We start from the raw sequence: 22,186 nt of genomic DNA on the forward strand, positions 1-22,186 counted from the left end.
GGGGCAGCGTCAGAGCCGCAGCAATTGAACGATCGTGAACCGGAGCAGGGAACCAGGCGGATGACGGAATGTGACCACGACATGAAAAGGGAAGATGTCCCGCTTCGACGCCGCCGATGGAGGCCGAAGGAAGGCTAGGTGCGGCAGTAGGATCTGTGAGGAGCCACTGGAAGATTAACGAAGTGCAGCCGGCGGCCAAGGGATGATTCCTGGACCTGAGCGGTGAAAGAAGGGAAGGACATCTACGGTGCTCTGCAGACCAAAGACGAAGCACAGCTGACGAGCGGGCCGATCCCCGGAGGCTCGACTCTTGAATGGACCGGCTTGACGTTGATTGGCTGGGACGCGCCAGGGCACCGATCCTGATTGGCCGCAGCAGGGTGTGACATCATTGGAGAGGATCAGCTGTGTTTGTAGATCAGCTGTGTTGAGGATCAGCTGTGTTCTGTCTCCCAGCTTGAATTTACGCCTTAGCTCCATTATAAGATATTTAGATCTTCAGTTTAACTCACAAGTAACTTTTCAGGAATAGGAGCATGTTTTAAATCAATAATTCTTAAAGATTGATGAAAAATAGAAGTTCCACTGGCAGATTATTTCAGTAATTACAAGACATAAGTGAAATAATCTGCCAGTGGAACAAATACTTTTTTATCAAGAAAGCTCCTTTTGCTTGCTGAGCAACTACTTGTGAGTTAGTTTTTTTTTTTGTCTTATTTTAAGTGTACTAAGATTTTTGCACTTGAAACTAGACACAAAAAGTTGGTAAGACTTTGTTTTTTGCAATGTATATGATTTAATTTAAATTGTAATTTAGTACATGATGAATAATGGAAACAAAAACAAAAACAGGCTAAGATTTCTGCAATATATATTCATAATTATGAGGTTTCTTCTTTAATATATTATTTTACTTCATTCCAAAAACACGATAAAAGCAGAAATATTTCTTGGACAGTCTTGAAGGCCATCATGACAACAAAGAACCAGCAAACATATTGTTTTAAATCTTCTTGATCTTGAGGCTTTGAATTAAATTAGTGATGACACATGAGGTCTGACCCGTTTAACTGTCTAAAATAACAAGATGATGAATCATAACTTTAAAAAGAAAAGATATGTAGTTAAAGGCCTGCATTTCCTGCAGAACACTAGAGGGAGGTGTCTGACAGCTTTATTAGAGAACAGAGCTGTAACTAGTTGCAAACAATAGAAGTTTGTACTCAAATCAATCAGTTAAACTAAAGGTTGAGGAGAGGAAAGTTTTTTTTTCTGGCAATAGTAGCTTTTGTTCAACAGCAGGTTGATAGGAAGAAAGAGAGAGAGACATGAATCAAATTGCTCTGAACCTGGAACTGAAATTAGGTCATCTCATGAAAAACGATAGGTGCTCCTGTTTGGTGCTCCTGCTCTACCACTGAGCCATGTTCCCTGAATAAGTTGTTCTCATTTACTTTTGTTTCTACCACTTCCTCTTTTTAGCAAAACATCTTTATGTTTTGTGAGATGCAACACAGCATCTCACAAATTATGATAAGACAATGTATTGCACTTCTTTTCAAATAACTAAATGTGACCTAAATAGCTGTTGAGAGGTTGACAGTCATGTCAATGCCAGAGGTTCAAAAGGTTGAAAAGTCAAGGTTTAGCATCATTACAGTGAACGATAAATGAATAGCAAAGCTGAAACCAAATCTTATCAAACACTTGCATTGATAAAGCGTTTATAAAAATATTTTCTTACTCTAGATCAATTTGGAAGTAGCAAATGAACATTTTAACAATGTTTGAAGAATGTATAAAACTTTACATATTTGATTCATTGTTTTAAGACTTTGAAACTTTCAGCAAGAGATAAATAGGAATAAACCCAAAAGGCAAAAATACAGCACAATAATATCGGTTTCTTCCTGTTGTGTCATAATTCATGTTTTTTTTCTTTGATCATTGTGTGACAAGGAAAAATATTAATGTAATGATTAACATCATACCATCACAAGGATTTATAAAAATACTTAACTGTTGATTTTTTTTTAATATTAAGTAATTAAAATGTATCCAAGTACTTTAAACTGTTTCTTTTTTAGCAGATTCCTAATTCAGATCTCACCTTTAAAGAACCAAAAACTGTTGATTTTATTTCTTCTTTATCTGAGACATTTCCTCATACACATGTTCTGGTTCTTTATTCTTCTGTGTAGCTGCAAAATTCTCGTAAACATGACCTTTTTCCTTATTTTTCTTTATTCTTGGCATGTTTTCATATTCATGTTGTTGCTCTGGAAGCAAAAATATTTCAAACATGACATTTAGAAGCTTTTCTTAATACGGGTATGAATGATAAGCCAGTTTAAGCTATTTCCTGGAGCTTTGTTGTAAATGATACAAGTTCCCTAAAATATTTACATTTACAATGGAATCAGTTACTAGGAAAGTGAAGTAATTGAGATTCATGCACTGAATGTAGTGTAAACAAACTAACCTGTAGTGCCTGAATGTTGTACATTTTCTCTGAAAAGCCCCATATTCAGAGAAAAGATATTGTTAAAATGGGTTAACATACTTATCATCAAAATTTTATGGATGGTAAAACTAAAACTCAAGAAATTTTATATAAACTTATATAAAATTTATATAAGTTTATATAAAACCGAGGCAACTTGCGATAAATATGGATAACTGAGAAAACACTTGTTAATCATAGTTCAGCATGAATTGCGCTCTAATGTAGTTTAAAAAGCTTAACATATAAAATGTATTGTTGGATACATAAAGAAACTCACCTTCTTTTGTAGATAAAATAGCCTCCAGCAGCTCCTGCAGCAACAACTAATAAACATGCAATTACTATTCCAGCAATGGCGCCACCAACGAGTCCTCCAGGTTTACTAGCATCTAACATAAAGTAGAAAAATGAAATTAAATTATGAGCAAACAGTATAATTTATTTGTTACACATTGACAAGGTTAAGCAACATTTATGGTAACTCTTAAAGGTGGTGTGTTCATAGTGTGTTGGCTTTTATTTTCAAGTCAAACTACCTTCAAATGTTTTACAGTGCAAAACATACAGCTTGAGCTACAATGATATATTTACCTATGAGTATGGCCAAGTCAAAGTCCAGACACTACATTAAATTTAGTCTGAGTAAAAGGTGGTCCTAAGGGGCATGTGAAGTTCTGAATACAAATACACTTTTGAGATTTTCATCTGTAAAAGATTTTGAAAGCTGTTTCTCTTCTTGTTTACCAAAATGTGAAATGTTTGTTGGTCCATCACATGAAATAAAATTAAAGTATTTTAAAAGTTTGTGAGTGTGACATAGCTTACCTGCTATAAAGATAGGTAAAAGTTGAGATGTTTGATATTTTAAGGTTCTGCTGTTAAAGGCCCGACAGCTGTAGTTCCCACTCTGATTCTTTTGAACATTGGTGAATTCAATCACAGATCCAGAAGCAGACAGACTTGTTCCATTAAAGAACCAATCAAAAGTGGCATCAGGTCTGGAGTCAGCTGAACAAGACAAACGGATGTTCGACCCTTCAGAAGGTGTTTCAGTAGGTGATTCTAAGTTGACTTTCTCTGGACCATCTGTAACAATTAATATTAATCAAAAAACAGCTTTTTCAGTGTAGTGTTAGTTAACAGCTGCTTCACTTTGAGAAATAGTACAAAAATTAGCAAAAGAAGCACATATTTAAAGTTTATTGGATGAGTAATGTTATTACTGACATGATTAACTGATGATGTTTTGCAAATATGATGGTGTTTTACCTGATCTGACTTTTTAAAAACATGTTTCTCATATTTTCTCAAATAGTGAAATAGCAACAAAGGCTGTTAAACTCCAATAAATGTATTAATTTAAAAAGGATGTTATCATAGCGTTGGAAAAACTCACAGCTGACAGAGAGGTGTACAGGATCACTGCTGTCACTGCTGACAGGATTAGACACATTACAGCTGTAAGATCCATCATCATATCTGGTCACATTGATTATAGTCAGCTTGGATCCTCCATCAGTGATCTGAACTCTGTCACTGGTTGTGACCTCAGAGCTGCTGTTCATCCAGGAGAAGGACAGAGACGATCCAGAGGAGGAGCAGGAGAAACTGACAGACCCACTGAACTCAATCAAGTGGGTAACATCTTGAGTTACCTTTACATTAGAGACTCGCTCTGGGTGGAAAAAAACAAAAACAAATCAGTCCTACATGATAATCAAGTACATCTGAAAATAAATTTAATCTGAAGAGAAAAGAATTATGACAGAAGACTAGGACTAGGTATCTCTACAAGAAAGTTTTTAAAGCATTTAACTGATTTTGCTTAGTGACATTACTAATGTAAAACAGAGGTAGAGCTTTTGAAAACATTGTCATACCTACCATGAACAGAGACAGGTGAAGGTTCAGATGTTTGATATCTCAGAGTTTTGCTGTTAAAGGCCTGACAGCTGTAGTTTCCACTCTGACTCATCTGGATATTTGTCAGTCTGAGCAATGGACCACTACTGGGCAGCTTGTCTCCATTCAGAAACCACTGATATTCAGCAGAAGGTGATGAGTCAGCAGAGCAGATCAGATTAATGTCTGATCCTTTCTCATAATGTTCCTGTGATGGATACACTTCTATCTGTACATTGTCTGGACCATCTGAGAGTAGACACAGCAATACGCAAAGAAAATGTGATGTCACTAAAAAATTAATTAAAATCTTGAATTAATTATGATAGACGGCTAAATAAAATACTAAGTTAGTTTGAAAAAAAAAATTACATTAAAGAATCAGAACCTTTAAAATTATATTTATGCAATGGCTGCAACACATTTAAACAGATGTTGAGCATGTAGATAAACTTACAACTAACAGAGATTTTTACTGGATCACTGATTATAGAACTGACAGGATTGGCCACATAGCAGGTGTATAATCCCTGGTCATTTCGAGTCACATTGACTACAGCCAGATTGGAGTTTTCTTCATTTGTGATAATCTGAACTCTGTCACTGGTTGTGACCTGAGAGCTGTCTTTCATCCATAGGAAGGAGAGAGAAAATCCAGAGGAGGAGCAGGACAGACTGACGGAGCTGTTGAACTCAATCAAGTCTGAACTTAGTGGGGAGATATTTACATTGGAGACTGGTTCTGTTGGAGGAAACAAAATATTCTAATTTAAAATGACATTTTATAAAAGAGAACAACCATCAGGATCATTTTACAGATATAAAACTGCTTTTCACAAGTTGATCAATGTGAAAAGGCCATGCTCAGCTTAATGCTTCAATATATAGGTTTAGAAAGTAGAGTTTCTTTAATAATAAAACATTTTATTTAAAGGTGCCTCAAGCACACCATCCAAAATACATAAAATAAATTAAAAGATACATTAGTAAATCATAAAATCAGCTGGTTACAAAGGGCAGAAGGCAGTTTTAAACAAATGTGCTTTCAGTTGTAATTTGACTTTATACATTATGATAGAATCACCTAAATATTTCAATGGGACTGCTAATAATTTATATATAGAAGCTAATAATTAATTATGGAACTAACTTATAGTTATAATTCTGTGCTACTATTAACTATTCATAAGACCTATGTGCTATTATAAGTTGAGGTCATATAGACACGTACAGGGTTGAAACAAGATGTCAAAAGATAACATAGCAAATTAACGTTTAATTAGACAAAGCAAAAATGTCTAATTAAACATAATGGGCTTTCAAAATTTACTCAACATAAACATTCAGTGTGGTGCGTCCTGGCTTGTGATTTATTCCATCTTAAATGCTATGTAAACTCCACTGTAACTGAATTTAAGACTCCTGAGTTCAAATTTATTTTATTTTTTATTTTGGCCAATTTCATTTTAAATGTCTTGAAGGAAATCTGATTTTAAACAATGTAGTGGGCCATTCCTTCTAATTCCTTAATTCTTGTTCCCACAAAATACATTTAAATGTTTCAAAGCTCAAAATAATAGCCTACAGCTCTCACTTGATGGATGGACAATGAAAAAAATAAAATAAGCTTAGAAACTGTAACATGTTAGATGAATCTTGGCTTTCAACATTTACTCACCATAAACATTCAGTGTGGTGCGTCCTGTCTTTTGAATTGGTCCATCTTGAATGATAACTATGTAATCTCCACTGTCACTGAGTTTCAGATTCCTGAGTTCCAGAGATCCAGTTGATCTGAAGAGAGTGATCCTGCCTTCATATGCTGGTGTAATTGTGTCTCCAGTTGTCTGTGAGATAATTATGAGTTCAAGTCCTGAGGAACCAGAGGCATCAGCCTGAAACTGCCAGTTGACCGATATAAATGGTGTTTCTGTTGGATCCAAGTTTGTTGTGAACATCACTGTCCCTCCAACAGAGGCATTCAGAGGACCATCTGGTAACAAACCAGCTCCATTAGATAAACCTGGAAACAGTTAAAAAATAAACTCAGAATTAAAAATGGTTTAAGAGGTCAAAAAACAAATCTGGATAGGAATGAAAGATTTGCCGACTATAAATTGCTGAAAATATATACCTAAAATTTTAGGTATATTTTAATCATATAGAGCTCAACATGAATAAGGTTTAGCTGGTTGTTATGTGATAAAAAACTTGACAGAGGCTTGAAAACATTTAACTCATACAAATCTCTTACCTATAAAGACCACAACCATGACAAAAAGCCGCTGTAACATTGCTCTGATGTAAATCTAGAGGTGTCAGTTTCAGGACAGCTCAACACTCAGACTGAAACTTAGAAAAGCACTGCAGTGAATAGTAAACACCTGGTGCTGTAAATTATTACAGTCATGAGAGCCGCATTGAAAATCAACAGCATGTCCTACTGGAGTTAAAAAAATTGCTTGACGGCTCCCTCCCGTGGTGAATATGTATTTTGTGTGATCTAAACAGAGAGGTGCAGTATATTTAATTACTACTTCAAAATGGAAAAAGAAAATGTAAATTTAATAAGAATCAGGTTGAGTTTACCAATTATTCAGTTAACCAGTTAACCAATAAAAATTGTGTTTCTGTGGGATTCCAGTTTGTTGTGAATGTTATTGTCCCTCCATACAAGGAATTGGTGTTAAATTTTTCCTGAAATATCAAGTTTTAATTTGTGATCATTTTACCACACCCAAAAAAATTTATTTCAAATGTATTCTCTCCAATAATTTGAGTTTAAAAGAACAAAAAAGTAACATTTCTCTGCCACTGTCACAAAAAAACAACAGAAATGTAAAGACCTTTGTTTGCTATTGTTCAAAGGGTAACGAAGCCCTCAACACATTTTCCTCAGGAGGAAAATGTGTCGAGGGCTTCGTTACCCTTTCAAACAAATGTGCTTTCAGAATTTCAAAGAACCAGTCAAGCAGTGTGTGGTTTTAGATTTGCCCCCAGGAGTATTATTGCATTTAGATTGTTTTAATTTACTGATTTGTTAATTTAATATAATCTCTTCACAATTTAACTACACAATTTGTGCATAATGTATCTGTTTTTGAGAATGTTAAGCTGAAGGAGGCTACTTTTTATGTGACAAACATTAGTGTACACTGATAAATAATCTGAAGGTCTCTTCTTTGTAAAGACAACACTGGCTGGGATGTAAGATACTGAGTCTGTTTGGCCTGTCATATGGAGCCATGGAGGACAATAAAACTTAAGGCTAATGGGAGACATTTTATTTTGTCTTATGTAGCAAATAGCATTTGTAACTGATGATTTGAATCAGCATTTATGACTCCTGTCTGATCCATTGCAGACTTCCTTTCTTTCTTTGTTGTCCTGCTGAGTCTTGACTAGAATAGCTTCTCAGACATAGTCAATGTTGTAGGTTGTCTAATTTTGTGAAACTTACTTATGTATGGATTAAAAGTTATCCTTGTTTGTCCCTGATTTGGACCTTGAGCAGAACTAAAAGTTATTTACTTTTAATAAAGAAACATCAAACTGTTCCAGACTATAGCTGGTTTTGTTTTGTTGTCTGTTTCAAATGTTTCTAATTTGTGAGCTGTAACGTAATTGCTGGCATACAAATCCAGCAAGTTTTCTTTTTATTATCTGCTGTGTAAAAAATGTGCTAAAATAATAATAAAGATATTAGGCATGTCAGCAAAATGTATTTTGTAAAAGTCATTGTCACAAGAGAGTTATTCAATAACTTCCCTCAGTAAAAGAGGCACTGTTAAACTCTCTCTACACAGAGTTTTTAAGAGTGGAGTAAAATTATACGTCATGTAAAAACTCACCACATCCTTAGAGTCATGGCTCCAAGAATGGTGAAACATATTTTTGCTGTTTCCATCTTATTCTTTTCTTTTTATACTTGAGTTGCAGGAACTACTTGACAACAAACATATAAGAAAGTCAAACAGCTAAATAGCATTGACCTACACTTATCAATCATTTACAAGTACTTGTTTTGGTCTCTTGCTCCTTTCTCTGCATTTTATACAATAAAATGAAGCATAATGTTCTACATTTATGAAAACATATTCACCCAGCGTAGGTTTCTATTTGAATAGCTAGTCAGTCTTTTATATAATCTTTTCTGTTTAGATCACACAAAAAATACATATTCACCACAGGAGGGAGCCGTCAAGCAATTTTTTAACTCCAGTAGGACATGCTGTTGATTCTCAAGGCGGCTCCCATTACTGTAATAATTTACAGCACTAGGTGTTTACTATTCACTGCAATGCTTTTCTAAGTTTCAGTTCGAGTGTTGAGCTGTCCTGACACTGACACCTCTAGATTTACATCAGAGCAATGTTACAACGGCTTTTTGTCGTGGTTGTGGTCTTTATAGGTAAGAGATTTGTATGAGTTAAATGTTTTCAAACCTATTTTCAAGTTTTTAACAGTGTAACAACGAGCTGTTTATACTTAAACAGAGCTCAACATGATTAAAATATATACCTAAGATTTTAGGTATATATTTTTAGCAATTTATAGTCGGCAAATCTTTCATTCCTATCCAGATTTGTTTTTTGACCTCTTAAACCATTTTTAATTCTGAGTTTATTTTTTAACTGTTTCCAGGTTTATCTAATGGATCTGGTGTGTTGCCAGATGGTCCTCTGAATGCCTCTGTTGGAGGGACAGTGAATTTCACAACAAACATGAATCCAGCAGAAACACCATTTTCATTGGTCCAGTGGCTGTTTGATTCTGGCTCAGGAGCTAAACTCATAATTATCTCACAGACAACTGGAGACACAATTACAGCAGCATATGAAGGCAGGATCACTCTCTTCAGATCAACTGGATTTCTGGAACTCAGGAATCTGACATTCAATGACAGTGGACAGTACATAGTAAGCATTCAAGATGGAGCAATTCACAAGCCAGGACGCACCACACTGAATGTTTATGGTGAGTAAATGTTGAAAGCCAAGATTCATCTTATGTTTCAGTCTCTAAACTTTCATTGCAGCTTATTTTATTTTTTTCACTGTCCATCCATCAAGTGAGAGCTGTAGGCTATTATTTTGAGCTTTGAACTATTTTAAATGTATTTTGTGGGAACAAGAATTAAGGAATTAGAAGGAATGGCCCACTACATTGTTTAAAATCAGATTTCCTTCAAGACATTTAAAATGAAATTGGCCAAAATAAAAAAATAAAAATGAACTAGAGGATTTATCAGAAACGGGAAACATGATCAGTTGACTCCAACAGAAACACCATTTTCATTGGTCCAGTGGCAGCTTGATTCTGAATTTGAAAAAAAAATTACTTATTACTTTGACATAGCTTTCAGCCGGTTACATGCTTTCATACTTACCAATGAGATTAATATTTATCAAGCAGTTTTGCCAAAAATGGTTTTCTGTTGATGTGCCTAAAAAGTACCTCGAAAAGAGTTAATGGGAGGAAGCAGAGTCAATAATTCCTTTAACTTTTATGGCAGATTTTTCCTTATCAGTGCTGTACTATTGTTTCCAACATGTCATATTATTTGATTGCCCTGTGACAGACTGGTGACCTGTCCAGGGTGTACCCCGCTGGAGATAAGCACCAGGGACCCTACTCGGGACAAGGGTCCAGAGATAATGGATGGATGGATATTATTTGATTTGGGATATAAAATAAAACTGACAAGATTTGATAGAAGTTGATTTAAAATTGGAGTTAAATGTTGCAGAATAAAATTTTTACAATTGTAGACATTAAATATCGCCACAGATTAGAATTTATTTACACTGGGTTCTGAATTATTATGCAAATTGGATTTAAGTGTAATAAAGATTGCATTTCTTTGTTGTGCTATTAAATTTATTTTTGATATTGTGTCTTTGAATCACAGAGAGCTGGGTTGATTAGTTTGTCTGGTGAGCTCAATTAAAGGAATTCTATTTAAGAAGGATGTTCCACATTATTAAGAAGCAACAGGTTTCAAGCAATATGGGAAAGAGAAAGTATTTCTCTGTTGACAAAAATCATTAGATAGTGTAGTGCTGTACGACAAGGTTTGAAAACATTAGATATTTAACTAAAACTGAAGCGTTATCATTGTACTGTGAAGAGATTTGTGGCTGATTCAGAACAAAGATGGGTTTGTGAAGATAAAGGCATAATGAGGAAGTTTCTGCTAGACAAATTCATTGTATTAAGAGAGCAGCTCTTAAAATGTAAAGCAAACAGTTATTTGAAGTTGCTGGTGCCTCTGGATCCTCCAGGTGGAGGACCTTCCAGAGCAGCAACGTGGTGCCCGCAGGGACATTGTCAGTCGCCCTTGGAGCAAGTTCTAAAAATAGCCATTGTCATTAGGGAGCACTGACAAAAATGTTTTTTAATTTATTGTTTACATTGAAGTAATAGCATATGTTTATATTTAGAATTTTTAAAGAAAGTAAATTATAAAAAATGTTTAATCTAAATTGCTTTATGCATAAAACTCTTTTCTATGGTTGAAGTTCAGCTCTATGCGCAGGATGTTATCAGAGGGCAGCACCCACTCTGCCTACCTTAAGATTTTCCATGAAGTAAAAAAAAAGGAAAGAATAACTTCTGAAGTTTTTCTTATCTTACAATTAACAAAACTGTGGAGAGAAAAAAAAATATCTTATGTGTCAAAACATCTTGTACGTAGTGCACGTCTGAGTCTGTGGTGACCAAATCGTATTGGTCAGTTTGTTTTTGTTTATTTGGCGGTTTGGCGCTTTTTCTGTAAACTAAAAATGAATAACGGGAGTCTGAACGTCCCGTAGGGCTTCCAGCGGTTCGGATCCCGGTTGAGCTTTACCGTGTCCGGTTCGGCGGGTCGCCGGTTTATGAGCTTCTTTTGTTTCCGGAAATGGAGAGCTGGCGGGTCCAGTTGGCGACATCTGCCGCTCTTCCTGAGCATCACGCCACGACATCGAAACGTTCCCCAAAGAGTAAAAATTAAGCAAACATTGTGGTTTCACCTTCTCCTCCTTTGAACACCACCTAAGCCTGGAAATCAACATCCTTCTCATTCCGTGAATTACACGGGTCGCTTCGCTTCCATGTCTGTATTATTTAACATCGTTTGTGTAAAATAGAAAAAAAGGTGCGCTGCTTTAATGGTTTAGGTTTGTGCTGGTTTTGTGTGACGCGTGTATAATGCGCGTTGGAGAGGTGGTTGTGCTCCTGCAGGTCAAGTGCAGTGATAGTTTGTGCGCACAAACCGACTATTGGGCCCCCCGAACCAGCTCACAAGGAGTGGTTGCAGTGGGCCCAGTCATTCTTGAAGTTTAATTTTCAAACAGACTTGTTCACAGATGACTGCTGTGCATTTACCATTTAAGAAAATCTGAGAAATTATCACTTGGAACACAGTGTAAATGTAGTAGTATTTATTGTTACAAATATCCAGAAAATTATATGAAGCACTTGTTAATTCAAGTGAAATTAATGAAGGTTATTTGAGGGGTAAGCTTTTATTCAGCATAAACAAGATGTAAATTCATACTATTGAATTTTTTTATAATTTTTCCCATGGCAGGATTTGTACTGTGTTTTTACATGAGGAGAAATACAGAAGAGACTGTTGTCTCTTGTATTTGACAACACCAACTTTTGTTTCCTCCAACAGAACCAGTCACCAATGTCAGCGTCTCTCTACTAAATACAGACTTGATTGAGTTCAACAGCTCCGTCAGTTTGTCCTGCTCCTACTCTGGATCTTCTCTTTCCTTCCTATGGATGAAAGACAGCTCTCAGGTCATAACCAGTGACAGAATTCAAATCAGTACGAATGAAGAAAACTCCGTTCTGACTATAGTCAATGTGACCCGAAATGACCAGGGATCCTACACCTGCAATGTGTCCAATCCTGTCAGTTCTAACATCAGTGATCCAGTACAAATCTCTATTAGTTGTAAGTTGTTCATCTATATGCTCAACATCTTTATATAAATATAATTGGAAAAGTTCTGCTTCTTTAATGCAATTTTTTATCAATTAACTTTTTTTATATTTAATTTATATTTTTTATTAAAATAATTGTAATTATTTTAAGAATTGCTTCTGCACATATAACATATGGAATTCTTTATCATTACTTTTTCAGTTAAATTAATTTCTTTACATATTGCTGTTTCTACACTCAGATGGTCCAGAGAATGTACAAATAGAAGTGTATCCATCACAGGAACATTATGAGAATGGGTCAGAAATTAATCTCACCTGCTCTGCTGACTCATCACCTTCTGCTGAATATCAGTGGTTTCTGAATGGAGATGAGCGGCTCAGTAGCGGTCCATTGCTCAGACTGACAAATATCCAGATGAGTCAGAGAGGAAACTACAGCTGTCAGGCCTTTAACAGCAAAACTCTGAGATATCGAACATCTGAACCTTCACCTGTCTCTGTTCTTGGTAGGTATGAAAAACGTTCTTGTAAAAAGAAATATATATTATAAAAATGAGTTAGAAAAAAGACTACCCTATAACACCTTCAACATTATTATAGTCCAGAACATCTACAAAGCCACATTATTTTGATTATTTTACAATTATTTGTGGCTACATTAATAATCATATTAATTTAATAACATAAAAGGACAAAAATGTCAAAACTGCAACCCATCCTGTAGAAAGATTTGAAGCATGGAGCTAAAATTCACCCCTTACTGTAATTGTTGATACTAGGGGCCGCACAATATGTTGCAAATTTAAGTTGATGAGAACATCTCATTTATTACTTACGTACAATGCTTTGAAGCTCTATGTATTTGGTGACACTGTTTAATGCAGCAGTATAAGTTTTGCAAGATAAAAGTGGTAATGTTAAGCTACTGCAGCCAAGTTTTTGATGCTATAGCAGAAGCCACAGGCACTTTTTTAAATAGGACCCTTATTGTAGAGATTAAAATATTAACTGATGGTATTTCTTTTTCTCTTGAGCATGACAACGTTATTTATATAGCACCTTTCAGCCAAAGACAATTCAAAGTGCTTGTACAAGAAAAATAAGGACTACATACTGTTAGATGGGAAAAATAAATAAATAAATAAAAAAAAGACAAGCAGATAAAAAATAGACAAAGTAAACATTAAAATTTTAATTATAGTCAATGTGGGGGAATTAAAAATTTAAGAATAGGCAACTTCAAATAAGAAGGTTTTTAACCTTGTTTTAAATAAACTAAAGGTTGGGCCAGACTTACAATGAGCAGGAAGTTTATTCCATAGTGTTGGAGCATAAAAACTAAAACCTGCTTCTCAGTGTTTACTTCTGATTCTCGAAATAGTTAATAGGTTTGAGTCTGATGATCTTTACAGTCTGAGTGGTATGTAGGGTTGCAGAAGACCGGAAATTTTGTTTGGATTTCTATTATGAAGTGCTTTATAAACTATTAAGGAAATTTTAAAGTCAATTCTTTGAGCAACAGGCAGCCAGTGCAGAGATCTGAGAACTGGACTGATGTGCTGATCTTTTTTTGTGTTAGTAAGGACTCTTGCGGCAGCATTCTGGAGGAGCTGGAGCTGTCTTAATGTTTTTTTAGGTAATCCAGTAAAAATGGGATTGCAATAATCAAGTCTGCTAAAAACAAAGGCATGAACTAGTTTCTCAGAATCCTGTTCGGACATGAGTCGTCTGATTTTAGCAATATTTTTGAGGTGATAGTATGATGTTTTTATAATAGATTTGATGTGGTAATTGAAATTCAGACCAGGATCCATGTTCACCCCTAGATTCTTGGCTTTATCAGAGCATTTTAAACCAATTGAGTGAAGGTAGGTGATTGTTTTCAATCTGTGCTCTTTTGGTCCTAATACTAATATTTCAGTTTTGTCTTGATTTAGTTGAAGAAAGTTGTGGCTCATCCAGACATTAATCTGCTCAATACATTTAGTGAGTACTTGAACCTGATTGTAATCTCCTGGTGAAAGACTAATGTAACGTTGGTGTAGTTATGGTATTCTATATTATTATTTCTTATAAATTGAATTAATGGGAGCATGCAAATATTAAAAAGAAGTGGCCCAGAATGGACCCTTGGGGAACTCCATAAGTAATTGTATTTACCTTGGATTTAAAGCTGCCCATGGAAACTCAAAAGGTTCTATTGGACAGGTAGGATTTAAGCCAGCTGAGTACCACCCCGGAAGTGCCAACCCAATTTTCTAATCGAGATAATAGAATATCATGATCAACTGTGTCGAATGCAGCGCTCAAGTCAAGTAGAACTAATATTGAGATTTTATCATTGTTTAGACGGAGGTCATTGAATATTTTCACAAGTTTCTGTGCTATGATGTTGACGGAAGCCTGATTGATGGACATAAAAACAGTTGGTCAGAGCTAAAAAGCCATTAATCTGTTGGAAAACAATTTTTTCTAATATTTTAGCCAAAAAAGGTAGATTTGATATTGGTCGATAATTGCTTAGAATAGATGAGTCCAGATTATGTTTTTTGAGAAGTGGTTTAACTACTGCCGTCTTTAAAGCCCGAGGAACAACTCCAGAGGAGAGTGACTCATTAATTATTTATAAAAGATCACGAGTAAAAACATCTGACACCTTTAGAAATAACCTAGTAGGTATGATGTCAAGGGAACAGGTTGAAGAATTCATTTGATGTAAAGTGTAACTCAAATCTTTTTTAGTGACCAGGTTAAAGTGGGTCATCATAGGTAAGTCCTGTTTGATGGAAAACATAGTAAGTTGTTTCCTAACAGCAGATGCAGAGCAGTTTACGTTCTCTCTTATTTTCACTGTTTTATTTATGAAAAATGCAGCAAATTTGTCACAGGTCTCAGAGGAGAGAAATTCACGGTTAACCGAAGAAGGTGGATTTGTCAATCTGTCAACAATCGAAAACAGAGCACGAGAGTTGTTAATAGAGGTAGAAATGATATTAGAGAAAAACTCTCTCTTGCTTTTCTCAATTCAAGATTAAACAGGGGCCTCCTTGCACAACCTACACCTTGGGTCTTGTTTGGTGTGGTAGATCTGGGCCTCTATTGCTCTGGTGTTTAGGGCCTGTTCCTGGGAAGCCAGGATGAGGACCTCTGTGCTGTCCTTGAGTCCAGCTTTTTGTTGAGGCAGGTTATTGGTCGGTAGTTGGGTGGGACTGAACCCTTTGATGGGTCCTTCTGGATTAGGATTGTCTGCCCTGGTGCTGTCCAGTTTTTCATACCTGAGACTCTGTCTTGGACATCTGTCACAGTGATGGTTACCGGAGCTTGCTCAGGGAGGTTGCTGTGGTCTCATATGCCTTTCCAGTATTGTTCAGTCTCCAGTCTTGGTGGGTCTGCTCTGTTATTACCCTACCATTGAGAGTACACCTTAGCTGGTTGAGTGGAGACGAGCCGGTTAGTCCTTCTGGCTTCATATATGTAAAAAGCCTGTCTGGCTTGTCAACTAACTTCTCTTCATATTCATAATTCATTGGACTAAATGGGATAAAATTTAACTAAAAGAAAATTGACTTCAGATTGCTAAAATGTGTAATAAAACTAAATTGCATTTTAGCAATTTAGTTTTAAACACACATTGGTACTAATAAAATACTAAAAGCTATTTGATTTAGCTCTAACCTTTGTTGTAGGCACAGGGATACTTCTAACAACTTGTAGAAAACACATTATCTGGTGAAAACAAGTCATCACAAAAAAGTAACACTCCAATATTTTCTTGGATTGCTTTTACCTTGGATAATTATACATATTCACTGTGGCATTTTTTCAGTACGCTTCAGCAACATCGCAAGATTTATTTTCATCCAGTGTTGCATTAATTTTTCACCAAAATCTTGTTTTGATGAAGGGAGAGTGACAGCCAAACAGCCAAGCTGTAGCCAAGCTGCAGAGAATTTTTGCTATGAAATTTTCCAACGACAAAGAAAAAGTGCCAGTAGATTCATCACGAGTTGTTGAAAGAAGTCTCTAGAAGGTACTGAAAAATAGATAAATACAGTGACAAAGTAGATAAGTTGACAACAGTGGTTCTTTCATCACAGCTTCTCTTATCCCTACAATTGGTCATGCCTCTTTTGTGAGGGTTTGTTCTTTCACAGGGTTTGGAGTTTAGTTACACTAACCAAAATTATTTATCAACTTTTCAGACCCCTCTTGTGACTTCAACACAACAACAACTAGTGAAAATTCTAGTAATTTCTTTTTTTTTTTTTTTTTTTTGAGTTGTTGGAGACTTTTATGGCAACAACTCTCTGCAACTCAGCTGCAAGCAGCCTGTCTGCTTTACTCAACACTTCTGTTAGTCTGACCTAGTCATTCCTTCAACACCATACCAAATCACACATGTACAATGCTCAGTAATTGTTGATCTATGTTTGCTGCGTCACGCTTGGCTCACTATTCCGACTCCTGACTAGCTACTGGCAGGGCTACTGCGTGTCAGAGTGAGATGGTGTTATATCTGAACGCAGGGCTGAGGGACGAAGTTGGGCCAAGGTGTACCGCTGCTACCAATAGGAAAATTGAACTCCCTAAGAGTTATTCAACTGATGGAGGCTTGCACTGAGATGGTTTAGACAGAATATTGTAGAAATAAACACATTTACACAAAAATGTAAATGTAAATCTACATAATAATTTGAGTAACTTATTTAGACAGTTAATCAGCAAGACAAGTTCATTTAGTTACATTTTAAAAGCAACAGCCCTTCTTAATTGGATTACAGCAATTAATCTATTTATAATTGTTGACTAACTTGTATAAGACATAAAAGTTAGCATATTTTGTTCATTTAAGTCCTTCAGGTTGAAAAATTTGATGTCAAGACTCTAACTGAGCCATTCCAAACCATTTATATTACTTTAGTTCAGAACAAACTTTCTACTAACTGTAAGATTACAAGAAAACTAAATATTCCAGTGATATAAAATTATTTTGGGCTTAACTGTAACTCAGCATTTCATATTTTGATCCAAATGAAAAAGTACTTTCAAATGATATGTAATTGATTTAGATGTTTTTAAACACATTTTCCAGTATAACCCCACCAACATTTTGTCAGTATCAATTTAGAAAGTTGCACAGTTTCATAATAGATAAACCTGTTCATTAACCCACTTATTCTCCTTTCAACATTCAGCAGTGCATAAAAATTATTAGGAGTAAATATGAATCTCTCCTACTATATGTTGCTTGTGTTGATTGATTTTGTTTTGCTTTCCATCCACAGAGCGAGTCTCTAACATAAAGGTAACTCAAGACTTTACCCACCTGATTGAGTTCAGTGGGTCTGTCAGTTTCTCCTGCTCCTCCTCTGGATCGTCTCTGTCCTTCTCCTGGATGAACAGCAGCTCTGAGGTCACAACCAGTGACAGAGTTCAAATCACTGATATCACTGATGGAGGATCCAAGCTGACTATAATCAATGTGACCAGATATGATCATGGATCATACAGCTGTAATGTGTCTAATCCTGTCAGCAGTGCCAAGAGTGATCCTGTAAACATCTCTGTCAGCTGTGAGTTTTTCCAACGCTATAACATATTTTGAAATTAATACATTTATTGGAGTTTAACAGCCTTTGTTGCTATTTCACTATTTGAGAAAATATGAGAAACATGTCTTAAAAAGTCAGATCAGGTAAAACACCATCATATTTGCAAAACATCATCAGTTAATCATGTCAGCAATAACATTACTTATCCAATGAACTATGTGCTTCTTTTTCAAATTTTTGTGCTATTTCTCTTAGTGAAGCTGTTAAACTAACACTACACTGAAAAAGCTGGTTGTGAATTTAATATGGCAAATTAATTAATATTAATTGTTACAGATGGTCCAGAGAAAGTCAACTTAGAACCACCTACTGAAACACCTACTGAAGGGTCAAAGATCAGTTTGTCTTGTTCAGCTGAGTCCAGACCTGATGCCACTTTTGATTGGTTCTTTAATGGAACAAGTCTGTCTGCTTCTGGATCTGTGCTTGAACTCCTCAATGTTCAAAAGAATCAGAGTGGAAACTACAGCTGTCGGGCCTTTAACAGTAGAACCTTAAGATATCAAACATCTCAACTTTTACCTATCTCTATAGACGATACCTCTACAGAAGGTAAGCTATGTCACACTCACAAACTTAAAATACTTTAATTGTATTTCATGTGATGGACCAACAAACGTATCACATTTTGGTAAAGAAGAGAAACAGCTTTCAAAATCTTTTACAGATGAAAATTTTAAACGTGTATTTGTATTCAGCCCTCATATGCCCTGTAAGGCCACCTTTTACTCAGACTAAATTCAATTTAGTGTCTGGACTTTGACTAGGCCATACCAATAGATAAATATGCCATTGTAGCTGTGTATGTTTTGCATCGTAAAACATTTGAAGGTGGTTTAACTTGAAAATGAAAGTCCACCTGCTGCCTTGAAAATACAAATTAAGTCAACATGAATATTGTTTTGGTTTAACCCTGAAATTAAAATTCATGAAGCTGTGTATAGAAATAATATGTCAAGGTATTTTGTAACTTGACAGTTTTGCACAATGAACATATTTTTTCTTTATTACTTTTTAGGAGGCGACTTACCCCCTGGAGCCATTGCAGGAATTGTAATTGCATGTTTAGTATGCGTTTCTTTAATTGCTGTTGGAGTGTACTTCATACTTAAAAAAAAGTAAGTAGAAAATAGTTGTGAAAAAACAAAACAAAAACAACAACCCTTTGTAATTAATATTGTCCAGCAAAAAAAATATTTTATATTGTGCCTTAAAATGTGCACAAAATGCCACAGTCTATGTATCTTGACAATGCACTGCTTTTGTTTTCTAGCTATAATTATAATTTTGGGTTTGACTGTATGTAGTGTCATTTGTATCTTATTAATGTATTCAATATAATTGTAAATGTAAAACAATATTCATGCAATAACTCCAATTGCATTATTTTATATATGATTCTAAATAACTATAGAAAATTTGGATAGAAAAATAGAGTGTGTTGAATATTTAGAAATAACTTATTCTGTTTTTTATTTTATTTTTTGTCTGAACAGAAAACCTCAAGAGAAAACATCAAATAGAAATATCTCAGCAGGTAGGTTTGTAGCTATTGTGCATGTATGTTGATTATTCAATATTTGTTGTTTAATTTTAATTTATCTATGAATTACAGGTGGGAACAGACGAGATAATGGTGTAAGCAGTAATGAGGTAAAAAATAGCTAACGCTATACTATATTTTATGTTTCAATGTTTCACACTAAACATTGTTTTAAAATATGGTTAAATAGTCACCGTCTGAAGCAGCAATGAAAGACAAACTAAAATCAGTTTGTGCTTCTGTGATTAGAAAGTTTAGAAAATCTACACTTTTAAATAGAAATGTGCAAAGTTGCTTAATAACAACATATATTAATAACTAATGTGACATTTTTCTAAATTTACGATAAAAATTTATTGATATCCATTTGATATTTAATTTGTTCCTTTTATTGATTTCCAACCTGATGTTGCATGATTAAGGATGATCTAAAAAGGTGAGAGAGATTTCATAAGAACCAATTCAATGAAACAATCAGAAGTCGGCAAGACTCTAAATCAGAGGATTTATTGATCCCCTTTCACACATGAGAATTTTTTTAATGATTTAGCTGAAAATTAATGCTGAAGTAGTTCTTTTCCTCTGCTTCTTCACTGACAACCATATACCGAAGGAGTTGGACGATGAAAAATGAAAGTAGTCCTCGGTTTTTGGGAAAAATAGCTTGGTAGCTTCAGCAGGAATTTTATTGATATATTGCTGCTTCACCTCACTTTTGAGGTGAAAGTATGGCCACTATGGCCAGGCCGAATGGGGCTGGGCCACGCCTGCAGTCCAAAAGTTACAATGTTGGACTTTAACCCTAGGAAACTAAATACAGCTCGATGCATCTTGAGTATATTTTATTCAGTACTTTATTTGAGGAATTTGGGCAATTATATTTTATGCAGCCATGAAAATGCAGACAGTTTATATATTCATCAGTATTAATTTTTATGTACGATGTTTCTTGAAAATCTTTCTTTTTTCTTTTTTTTTTACCATGCAGGAGATGAACTATGCAGATGTCAGGTTTTTTAAGAACAAGAAAAATGTTCAACCCCAGTGGGAATCAGACAATCCTGCATCAACCTACGCTGACATCAGGGTCAACAGAAACTGAAGCACTCTTCCTTCCCTCTGCCCACATTCAGCTGAAACCAAACAGGCTGGCTTTAACTCAATCCTGCTAAAACTTGACATTTCTTTCAGCAAAAACCAACAATGACAGAGCTGTCTGAAACTTGACTTTGGTTTGCTTTAGCAAATTTTGGCATTAGTTTACTTCATTCTGTCACAGTAGTGTTTAATGATTAACTAACTCCACCTCTTACTGGCAACAGAAAGCAGAGGGCAGAATATCCCGGTCTGGTTCAATTTCAGTAGACTTTAATCAATACTTTAAATATTAATATGTGCGCCATTACACCCCTAGGAACAGGAAAGGTTTAGAATGTAAATGTTAAACATGACTTATCCAGTCAGGTTATTGTAATAGTTTGACTTTTCTAGAAGCAGAAGTGCAAATTTTATTTTGAGAAGCTTAAGCAAGAAAATACCATCTGTAAATAGAGCACTGCGGTTAAGCTATTTTGATGAATACACCCAAATGAGTGGTCATACTTAAGTTTGGTGATGTATTCTTTGTGATATCGTTTTATACTGTACCAACATGAAAGCACTGAATTACCAAAATAATTGTAGAAAGAAAAACTTTAATGGGCTTGAGTTTTGAACCAAAGCATGATCAACAAGAAGAAAACACATTTTTCAATCATTTAAAATGTAGGACACTAAAATCATGCTTATGGAATTGTATCTTGTTTCTCCAAATATGTTTCATGGTGTATGTGTGTTTATTACTGCTTTATTATTATGTGAGAAGGGTATTTAAGGAAATTATGAAAATATTTTCTCCTGATTAGACATTCTCAAACTAATTTTAAGTTATATAATCCTCTATTGCTGGCATGGAACAGACCTACTGTAAATAAAATAGGTTGTAGATGATCTCTGAATACCAAGACTGATTGAACTTTGAAATCCTTCCAGAAGCCTGCACCTCAACTCTGTTTAAAATTCATTGAATATCCACACCAGATGAACTTGACCAATATAATTAAAATTAAAAGAAGGAAATGTTTGACACAGGAATGTAAAGTTAAACTGCTTATTTTTAATAGGAACAATGAAAAAGTGTAATCCTCCAGACTTTGCTATTAACTAATTCCTTGTAAACACAGTTAATAAAAAGCCACTGGATCATCTTTAGGTTTTAAGTGGTCTCAAAGTCCAACAAGCTGCTGAAAAAAATCTTTGCCAGGATTCTGAGTCATTTGTCACTTTCTGAATTTATTAGAAATGGTTTTCAATGCAGAGCTTAGTAGGAGTTGTTGTCACCTAGAGTGTTACAACCACTGATTTTGTTGGCAGGCAATTATTTTTTTCACACAAGACCAAATAGAGTTGGAGCTTTTTCTTCTTAACAAATAAAATTATCATTTGTAAACATGTTTCTGTATTTACTGAAGTTATTTTTGTCTAATAATATTTGTTTGATGGGCAGAAGTATTTAATTGTTTCGAAAAAGCAAAAGCAGAATAAATATTTTTTCTAAGCAATGTATTGTGTTTTTACATCTTGAACTTCCAGGTTTGAACATGTGACATTCTCTGGACTATATGTCCAAATGCAGAAGGTATC

General features: G+C 35.0%; 2 protein-coding genes across 2 annotated transcripts; one reads left to right on the forward strand and one right to left on the reverse strand.

Moving 5' to 3' along the window:
- Positions 1-1,291: 1,291 nt before the first annotated feature.
- On the reverse strand, positions 1,292-6,742 carry LOC129371363 (carcinoembryonic antigen-related cell adhesion molecule 6-like). Its single transcript, XM_055047928.1, has 9 exons — positions 6,663-6,742; positions 6,087-6,431; positions 4,866-5,150; positions 4,391-4,657; positions 3,903-4,181; positions 3,332-3,592; positions 2,784-2,895; positions 2,483-2,511; positions 1,292-2,279 (listed from the first exon to the last, which is right to left on the reverse strand). Exons 1-9 carry the CDS (start codon positions 6,700-6,702, stop codon positions 2,137-2,139), a joined length of 1,761 nt encoding a protein of 586 aa, XP_054903903.1. The 5' UTR covers positions 6,703-6,742; the 3' UTR covers positions 1,292-2,136.
- A 1,995-nt stretch (positions 6,743-8,737) lies between these two features.
- LOC129371362 (carcinoembryonic antigen-related cell adhesion molecule 5-like) lies at positions 8,738-22,104 on the forward strand. Its single transcript, XM_055047927.1, has 10 exons — positions 8,738-8,819; positions 9,053-9,385; positions 12,072-12,356; positions 12,589-12,855; positions 17,635-17,922; positions 18,238-18,513; positions 18,980-19,079; positions 19,458-19,498; positions 19,577-19,614; positions 20,493-22,104. The coding sequence occupies exons 1-10, from the start codon at positions 8,780-8,782 to the stop codon at positions 20,604-20,606; spliced, it is 1,782 nt and encodes a 593-aa protein (XP_054903902.1). The 5' UTR covers positions 8,738-8,779; the 3' UTR covers positions 20,607-22,104.
- The last annotated feature ends 82 nt before the right edge of the window (positions 22,105-22,186 follow it).

Source organism: Poeciliopsis prolifica, unplaced genomic scaffold, assembly GCF_027474105.1.
Source record: "Poeciliopsis prolifica strain line A6 unplaced genomic scaffold, Auburn_PproV2 SCAFFOLD026, whole genome shotgun sequence".
NCBI lineage: Eukaryota > Metazoa > Chordata > Actinopteri > Cyprinodontiformes > Poeciliidae > Poeciliopsis > Poeciliopsis prolifica.

Bases quoted from the DNA above. Each gene is read 5' to 3' on its own strand.
- LOC129371362 (XM_055047927.1), top strand. From the start codon at position 8,780: ATGTTACAACGGCTTTTTGTCGTGGTTGTGGTCTTTATAG. The intron at 12,357-12,588 runs GTAAGTTGTTCA...TTCTACACTCAG, and splicing joins AGTACAAATCTCTATTAGTT to ATGGTCCAGAGAATGTACAA. The intron at 19,499-19,576 runs GTAGGTTTGTAG...TATGAATTACAG, and splicing joins AAATAGAAATATCTCAGCAG to GTGGGAACAGACGAGATAAT.
- LOC129371363 (XM_055047928.1), bottom strand. From the start codon at position 6,702: ATGTTACAGCGGCTTTTTGTCATGGTTGTGGTCTTTATAG. The intron at 3,593-3,902 runs GTGAGTTTTTCC...TAATTGTTACAG, and splicing joins TGTACACCTCTCTGTCAGCT to ATGGTCCAGAGAAAGTCAAC. The intron at 2,896-3,331 runs GTAAGCTATGTC...ACTTTATGTTAG, and splicing joins TTTACCTATCTTTATAGCAG to ATGCTAGTAAACCTGGAGGA.